Source organism: Triticum aestivum, chromosome 3D (assembly GCF_018294505.1).
Source record: "Triticum aestivum cultivar Chinese Spring chromosome 3D, IWGSC CS RefSeq v2.1, whole genome shotgun sequence".
NCBI lineage: Eukaryota > Viridiplantae > Streptophyta > Magnoliopsida > Poales > Poaceae > Triticum > Triticum aestivum.
This window is the reverse complement of record NC_057802.1, coordinates 577,454,687-577,463,907: the sequence shown is the minus strand read 5'-3', so window position 1 is coordinate 577,463,907 and position 9,221 is coordinate 577,454,687. Positions and strand designations below refer to the sequence as shown.

The window sequence follows — 9,221 nt, the reverse complement described above, 5'->3', positions numbered from 1 at the left end:
GCTTCCCTCTTGGATCGTGTAGATGTTCTCTTGAGTTTGGACTCCTCCTCGATTAATGTGTAGCTCCACTCACACCTACGTATGCACACGAGAGAGGGGTCAAGTAGTATACCATTCTCGAAGGGCACAAGTGAACACGTATAAAGGAGATGATTCACCTTCATGTAAGTGAAGTAGATGTGGCACGTGGCACTTGCCAAACGAACTCTTGACATGGTGATGTCCGTAGGATGCTCCGCATCAACACCTCCCTAGGTTCCCTACGGCTGAATAGAGCCTCCTGACCGTCCGTTGCCAGGTGGCTTGCCGCGGGAGCCTCTTGGGGCAGCTCCGAGCCGTTCGATCTGCCCGGATGGCTCGTACCCGGGTGACCTGGCTAGATCCGAGGGCTTATTGTACGTCGGTGGATCCGAGAGCTGACATTCTCAAATTGATGTGGTGGCTCCTAGCTAACTCAGTTTTACCGTTTCCCGTAAAAAAACAGAGTACTGTTTTTTAATTGAGAAAAAATTGGCTTCATCGAAAGCCATTATAATTTTGTGTTCCTTTGCCACGGCAAAATCAGACCTTTATATTAGACTGGTTGTGCTTGATTAGTGTTCCGCGTTATGTGGGTGCTCACATTTTTTTATAAATGAGTCAATTTGATCAAACAAGCCAAAACATGAGCGGACAACAAAGATATGTGACAAAACTAAATTTTACATCAAGGATTCTTTGAAATTGTCATCTATAGTGTTAATGTATGGTTTCATTGCCTCTCGATGCTCGAGAGGTCGGCAAAGACGAGGGGGCAGCAGAGGTGAGCGAAAGAATGAATGTCCTCTCCCCTCTGACGATTAGAGTTTGTTCACACATTTTGTCACGGTTGATAGAGAAAGTGCTAGAATCACTCGTGTGGTACGTGCGTCATTTGAAAATTTCCCAAAAATGTAACTTTGAAATGAATTCTTGTAATGAACGATGCATGCACTTTTATTTTTGTCATATTTTTTATTATAATTATTTTTATTTATTGCAGTGAGTGACATTAAGCCACTAACACTGTAGACTGATACAATTAATACCCCTTAGTGCCAACCAGAAAAATAGATAATCCTGAACAAGGGTGATATTGGGTAGCTATTTGTTTGTGAACCTTGCATCATTTTTCAATATCTGGTATGTGGCTAATTTATTTGATATTGCACGTGTATAAGAGCGCTATAAAGTAAAAAAAAATGTATTCCACCACCAGCCTCCACCTGTGTATACAATGCTTTCGTTTTCTATACCACACCAGTCTTTACTTCTTATAAGAATAGTTTTGTCTTCTTATATATACCACTTCATCTTCAATACAAACAGATCCATCATCTCATGCATTCTTTTTCAACAAGTTGCCACTGCTTCCTTTTCTACAGAACAACTCCACCGTCCACTCCTTTTAACATGTTAGTGGTACTAGCTTATTTCATCAAATAGGTGGTATTCACATGAACAGATCAAAGAGAGGAATATGGAAGATGTTAGAACACTGGGGAATAGGAGGCATCATGAGTAATAGAGGAACTACCCATTAGAGTGTTGCGTGTGGATGATGCTGGAGCTTTCTTTATTGTGACTTGCCATTTATTTTTATCTGTTTGGCTGGTTCTTTGGGTAGTTGCGAACTTGCCACAGGTAGCTAGATTACAGGATTACCACACTAGTGCCAATCAAAAAAGAGGCACGTGGCCTTTCTCTGATCTTACTGTTTTTCGGGGTCAGTTTGAATTTGATCCATCGCAATCACTTTTTATCACTATCTTTTTGAAATCCCAGATTCAGATTTTATCACTATCTTTTTTATGAAATTCTGGGTTCAGATAATATAGTTTGTGGCAGAATCACCTTCTTTCCTAGAGAGAAGAAGTACCACTTGTGCCACTATACCATCGAATAGAGCCTAGCCAGTCTCAATGGATCGGAGTCCATAACAAGACACCATTGAACCCACACCAAGAGAAGTTCTGGCCCAGTTTTGCAACTCTGTTCTTCTAAAAAAAAGGTAAAAAAAATCTACATCACCAATCTCCACTTGTGCATACAATCTTTCCTTACTTACACCACTCCAGCCCTTTCTTATATGAAGAACGTTATCTACTTATATATACCATTTCATCGTCACTGGAATAAATTTATCCCATACAAAAGAAAAAATAGAACAAATAATATGGTTTCATTTTGTTTCAATATATTGATAGCACTACCTTATGACATCACATGTTTCGTAGTCAGTAAGAATATCAATAAAGCGAGAGAAGAATATGAATGGAATATACAAAAACACATGGAAATATGAGATATCAGGAGTAGTGGTGGAATTGCTTTTCATTCCAACACAGGACGAGGCCAAACTGCCTAATCTTGAATGGCGAGAGACGCTGGAGCTTCCTTTATTTCAATTTGTCATCTATTTGTATACATCTGGCTGGTCCAGTCTTTTTAATACACGCAATCTCGGGCATGGTAGTATTTTTTAACGGGGCATAACCGCTTTCCATTGACTGAATAACGGAAATACAGGCATCTGAACCAGAAAGAGTTTCAAGGGATGGAGAAGGGGAAAGTGAGTTTAGCATCGTCGGGAAACCCACCGCAGGTGCTCGCCGTCGAAATACCCACTATGAGACGAAAACCAGGCAACACTCAAAAACTAGCCCAACCGAAGGAGTTTAATGCTCACGCATGAGCCAAAAGTTTAACACCCACAAAGGAGCAAACAAGGTAGCAACCAAAAGATGAGACTAGGCATGAAGAAACTGCAGGCCGACACATAGATGGAAAGCTTCTCTTTCAACTTGTGGCCGAGTCGTCATGAATGATAGCACAAATCCGCATCATGTTGGTCGCACTTTTTCTGAGCATCATCGTACCCAGCCTCATTGCACCTTCATCTTCATTTTTCAGCAAACCTATCCAATAATTCAGAAACACACAAGAGGAAAACATCACTTCAAAAGGTGATCTTGAATGTTAAAACTCAAAGGTCACACGGTTGCTGCAGTTCCCGGTCGCCCGGACCAAAAGTATAGAACTTAGTACCAGGTGGCAGAAACATATAACACCAAGAATAAAACCGCCACAAATTATTGGGACAAAGATCGGTTCCAAACACCGAGCCAACAGTACGCCAAGCAACTCTCGCAACTGGGCAGAAGAAGAAAATGTGCTGAGAAGTTTCCCTCTCGTTGCACTCGGCATGGTAGCTAGACTACCGACCCTAGCTAGAAACTAAATTCATGGAGCAAATCTATGTTTGGGCACGAAAACTTTCAATCCCGGACACATCGAGCTAGTCTTTTTTTATTTGGGCACGAATTGGTTTCAGTTACAACACATCACAACAAATTTTATTGTTATTTTCTGTTTTTTAGTATTGTGTTCAAATCCTTGTGTTAGAATCACTTTTTTTTTAGAATCAGAATCACTTTTCTTGAGAGGGGGATACATGAGGGAGGGGCAACATCACTTTCGGTTGCATCATGGGCTATAGAAGTTGTACGACCTGATCATATTTCCCTTTACGAGCCGGGCTTGAAGAAGCCTGAACACTTAGACTACAAGGCCGGGCCTGATTCGAAGTCTAGATGTCCCTCTTCTCAAGCCATAGCCCAGCCTGAAAACAAGCCCAAAATCCCGGCCCAAACAATGTTCTTTTTACTGCCATGAAGCCCAACGGCCCGGCCCGAAATGTTGAGAAAGTGAAGCCCAGACTGACTGAATGCACTTTTGGACTGCAAATCAGCCCCTTAACACCCAGCCGAAACACCCCTAAAAAACCCAGCCCAAACGGCAAGCATGGCCTGGTATTTTTGGGCCAGGCTCGGGCCGGGTCGCGGGCCGGGCGGCCGGCCCATGATTAGTTTAGTTGTACGTGCCGTTTACCGGAGTTGATTTTTTTTCTGTGCGAACACTAAGTCGTCGTCTCCCCCGGGACAGAGGAGCACGGGCAGCTCGGGAAGCAGCGGCGACACCGTTGCGCCCCGCCTCCCCCACTCATTAATGGCGGCCACTGCATGGTTGGCTGCGGCACCCATCCCCTCCATCAATGCCGCCACCCACCTCCCCCGTCTACTAAACGCCAGCCAACCCAAGCTTCCGTCCATCCACCCAACCCCACCTCCACCTCATCACTTATCCATCCGTCCATCCCGCCACCTCACCGCGGCGCCGGCTGCCTCCCGCCCGGCCAGCTCCGCCCCCGGGGTCCTCGAGCTGGAGGTGGGTGAGCACATAAACGCCCCCGTCCGGCCTGCTCTGCTCCCTTCGATCCGCTTACTTATTCTTGCGCCGGGGTGCAGTGCTCCAACGTCTTGCGTTTGATTACTGTTCCACCTTCTGTGAGTGTAGGTGGTGGTGGATAACCAGCTCCTGGAACTTTCTCGGGGGACTGGAGTGTTTAGGTCCGAGGTTGGTGAGCGAACTCGCGACCCTGGGCGCGCGCTTAAGGTGTTCGATCGATTGCCGACCAGAGCACACGCACCTTTCAGCCATTTCTGATCTGCCGGATTGGGTTACAAGGGCGAGATGGTCGGGAGCGTGCACGTCAACGGAGCGGTGAACGGCGCCAACGGCACCGAGGAGCGGCTGGACGAGCTGCGCCGGCTGCTCGGCAAGTCCGACGGCGACCTGCTCAAGATCGTCAGCATCGGCGCCGGCGCCTGGGGCAGCGTCTTCGCCGCTCTGCTGCAGGATGCCTACGGCCACTTCAGGGAGAAGGTGCAGATACGGGTGTGGCGCCGGCAGGGGCGGGCGGTGGACCGGTCCACCGCCGAGCATCTGTTCGACGTGATCAACTCGAGGGAGGACGTGCTGAGGCGTCTCATCCGCCGCTGCGCCTACCTCAAGTACGTCGAGGCGCGGCTGGGAGACCGGACCTTGTACGCCGATGAGATCTTGAGGGATGGGTTCTGTTTGAACATGGTCGACACGCCCCTCTGCCCGTTGAAGGTGGTCACCAACCTGCAGGAAGCTGTCTGGGATGCTGACATTGTGGTCAATGGGCTGCCGTCCACTGAGACGAGGGAGGTGTTCGAGGAGCTCAGCAAGTATTGGAAGGAGCGGATCAGCGTTCCGGTCATCATTTCCCTTGCAAAGGGGATAGAAGCCTCCTTGGACCCAATTCCTCGTATCATCACGCCTACACAAATGATCAGTTCCGCAGGTAAGCATGTATCTTGCTTTGTGTTTGTTGGTCACATATATTCTCATCTATATTGATGTGTGCAATCATTTGGTATCCATGAGGGAGAGAAAGTGCATCAGTTATTTTCTACTGCAGTGATTGCAACTCACTGTTTGATGAGAGGGAAATATAGAGAACTTTCTGGAGACCAACTTTTGAGTGAAAGCTTTATGAAAGAATACGTCTGATCAAAGCAAAAACATGCTTAAGACTTGAGATTCTGCTGTAGTCTTTTGGTCTGCAGTTCATGGCAATCATTTCAGCACATGAGATTCTTCTGTAGTCTTTTGGTCTGATTAGTTGTCAATTTACAGTTGGAAAAAACAAATACATATTTAGTACTTTTCTGTTGCCATGACCTGCATAATTATTGCACTTAGCATAGTGACTTTGACACTTTGTAGATATGCACCAACCTTCAGTTTACCCAATCACATCAGCCTATTGCATTTGAAGTTTGCTTGTATGAAAACAGATGTTGACTTTTCCTGTTGATTTATTATTTGTCAGATTTTATCTTTTTGCTACTCACCTGGGATGGATTTGATGTCCAACTTGATTTTATACAGAAGTAGCGTAAACTGTACATCTAGGATTTGGAGTCAGTTTTCATGTTAAGCATGAGTATGCTACAAAGAGTGATTTCATAGCGTATGCTATATGTTCTGATTTCATCGAAAGACGTTTTGATCTTGACATGCACTGTTGGACTCATGTACTTAATTTATGACAGTTAGCATAGTGACCCCTTGGGTATACATCACCTACCATTTCTTATACTCAATCACATCAAGTACCCTGTTCGATTTGAAGAGCTAACGCCAAAGCACTATACGCCATGATAATGACATGATGCACATCTTCTGACTTGGCCGACAGATGTTTTAATGTTGACAAGTACCCATCTGGCTCACATAATTAAACTTTATTGCCTGAGTTCAGTACTTGCCTTATATATCTAAATTACTCGAAATCTGATATTTTAAAATGAATTGCAGCTGGCGTTCCAACTGAGAATATACTCTATCTTGGAGGACCAAACATTGCCTCGGAAATTTATAACAAAGAATATGCAAATGCTCGAATCTGCGGATCCACCAAGTGGAGGAAAACTCTCGCCAAGTTTTTGAGGCAACCACATTTCATTGTTTGGGATAACAGTGACATTGTCACTCATGAGGTTATGGGCGGACTGAAGAACGTATATGCTATTGGTGCTGGTAAGCGTCTTTTTGTCTTCTTCGAATATTAGAATTTAGCTCACCGAAATAGGGACATTAATATATTGTCATTATATTTGTTAATTTATGCTTTTACGGTCCTACCTTGTATGGCATTTAATTATTGAAGAAGGCACAGATATGTGTGAGTTTACTTGATCTGTTTAATGATCAACATGATCTGTTGTCGCAGTAGTGTATGGACAGGCTAACTTGAAATCACAGGAAGCAACCTCGTTTGTAAAGTAAAAAAAGTAGAGTGATCATTAATTCACAGGATATTCACAAGAAGGGATATATATATCCTTCCATTTTATGTACAAAAAGTATATGTCCTGATATTATACAGAAAGAACATCTAAGCGGAGAAGCTTCATGGCAATTTAAACACTTGTTTCGCTATTATTCTAGGATACCCACTGGTGTTTAGTTATTTGCCTTTTCTTGCCTTAAAAGAAGTGTTTGCTTTCTTTCTCGGCAAGGTATTTGCTACTATGTGCTATGTTCCCAGCTCAAGCAGAACCTTCTCTTCTCTGTTTCAGGAATGGTGGCAGCTTTAACAAACGAGAGTGCAACAAGCAAATCAGTGTATTTTGCTCACTGCACGTCAGAAATGATATTCATTACCCATCTACTGACAGAACAGCCAGAGAAACTTGCCGGCCCTCTGCTGGCTGACACTTACGTAACTCTCCTGAAAGGGCGCAATGCATGGTACGGGCAAATGCTAGCGAAGGGAGAACTCAGGCTCGATATGGGTGACAGTATCAAGGGAAAGGGGATGATTCAGGTTCTGTCATAGCAGTGTTCTTTTCTTTTCTTCCAGAAGTTTCTCTGATTGCTGAGCATGTCTGAATAATAATATCGAAAAGTAAAACCTAGAAAAGATATTAAACCTTCGGGATATTCTTACTATGTAGTTATTTTGATAATCCCTGTCATCTATAATGGTTCCCATTTTGCTTGTGAGTTGTTGGTTCGCTTTAGCGTTTTGCATGGCATGCACTAACTGAGTATAAACTCTGTGTATTTCATTGGACAGGGTATTTCTGCTGTTGGTGCGTTTTTTGAGCTGCTCAGTCAACCCAGCTTAAGTGTGCTACACCCAGAGGAAAACAAGCAAGTTGCTCCTGCTGAACTGTGCCCGATTCTGAAGAGGCTTTATAGAATTCTGATAAAAAGGTCTGTGATATCTGTATTACCATTCTGCATATGGCTTGCTCTGCTTATTTGAACTATGTACAGAGTGCTTTAACAGCTTGAGGAGCATAGTTAAACCGTAAATTCTGCCCCTTCTCGCCTGTCTGGTCCATTGCCGCTTCTAGTCGTCACTTGCCAGCATAACTCAGTGTAGGTCCACCAGTTTATGAGCATAGAGCCGACGATGCATACTTGCAGGAAGTAGACTGTAAATCAAATCAAAACTTGTTTGCCCATTTGAGGCCATGCTTTTCCCTTTGCTTACAGGCAAATATACTCTGTTTTATCATTACATTTTTACTCTGGTTTTCCATGAGAAAATTTATCAAACCATCACACTGAACAGTAACAAGACAAGATCAACCATCAGTTTCTACCAAGCAACCTTTGAGCCAACTGATCTGAATCAGGATTCTGTCTTACGCAACTCTTATATTTGGAATCTGCAGGGAGCTCCCAGTGGGAGACATCCTCCAAGCCCTGAGGGACGAAACCATGAACGACCCTCGTGAGAGGATCGAGATGGCGCAGAGCCACACATTCTACCGCCCGTCTCTCCTTGGGAAGCCGTGACCTCGGTTGCCCCGTGTACATGATTAGAATGTAAACAAAAGGCTTGGATTAGCTCCAACCCTGTCATGCTTCACATCATTATCGGTTGAGCAAAGGCGTCTCCGGGTTTCTGCTGGCTTCTGTGTTTGGATCCCAGGCCCCAGCGGCCATAGTTTGTGGGGGTCGTTAGACTGTCATGTTGTACAAGAGAGTATTGATCGAGTGAATAATATGTTGCTACTTGGACAATAAACATGAGGCGTAAGGGAGACACAGGTTATTTGTGTGTGTTTTAACCATAGTTTTAAATAGCCGGCTATAGCTCCGCTTTCAGCAGGGTGCCGCTAAATGGTTGCTATCACAAATAGCCCGCTATAGCTGATTTGGAGACCCGCCGCTATTTTCCATAGCACGCTATTTAAAACATTGGTTTTAACCCATGCTGCTAAATATTTCTTTTCGACGAAATGAGATGCAAATGGTAGTGAGATTCGGCGACCCATATTCCTCTGAGTATTAGTTTTTTTTTCCTGGACCATTGTCTGGGTCTGAACTTCTGTAGTGAGAAAAGATGCAAAATCTTTGAGCATTCATTGACTCCAAGCAGGAATTCTAACAAGACTGATGTTGCACAAGTGGTATGGTTGACTCCAAGCAGGAATTCTAACATGACTGATGCAGCTAAAACTGATGTTGCAGTAACATGCATGCTGCTGCACGTGTCGTTACTCTGTTTTATGTGGTATACGCTAGTGCGTGTCCACGAGCGCAGATTTTCTTGTATGATTGCAGAAAAGTTTATAGCTGGTCAAACTAGACACATTGGATTTTTTTTTCTTAATTGAATAAAAATAACGACACTTTTCTGGTGTTGATATACTCCCTCTGTTCTTAAATATTTGTTTTTCTAGAAATTTCAACAAGTGACTACATGCGGAGCAAAATGAATGAGTCTACACTTTAAACTATGTCTATATACATCCGTATGTGATAGTCCATTTGAAATCTCTAAAAATACAAATATTTAGGAACGGATGGAG

General features: G+C 43.9%; 1 protein-coding gene across 3 annotated transcripts; it reads left to right on the top strand.

Annotated features, from left to right (window-relative positions):
• The first annotated feature begins 3,975 nt into the window (after positions 1 to 3,975).
• LOC123080619 (probable glycerol-3-phosphate dehydrogenase [NAD(+)] 1, cytosolic) lies at positions 3,976 to 8,477 on the top strand. 3 transcript variants are annotated; one of them, XM_044503552.1, is made up of 6 exons: positions 3,976 to 4,249; positions 4,375 to 5,188; positions 6,208 to 6,429; positions 6,972 to 7,219; positions 7,472 to 7,611; positions 8,079 to 8,477. In XM_044503552.1, exons 2-6 carry the CDS (start codon positions 4,552 to 4,554, stop codon positions 8,200 to 8,202), a joined length of 1,371 nt encoding a protein of 456 aa, XP_044359487.1. In that variant the 5' UTR covers positions 3,976 to 4,249; positions 4,375 to 4,551; the 3' UTR covers positions 8,203 to 8,477. The 3 variants fall into 3 exon arrangements, with proteins under 3 accessions (XP_044359487.1, XP_044359485.1, XP_044359486.1); XM_044503550.1 differs by having other exon boundaries at positions 3,993 to 4,245; XM_044503551.1 differs by lacking the exon at positions 3,976 to 4,249 and having other exon boundaries at positions 4,287 to 5,188.
• Positions 8,478 to 9,221: the final 744 nt, after the last annotated feature.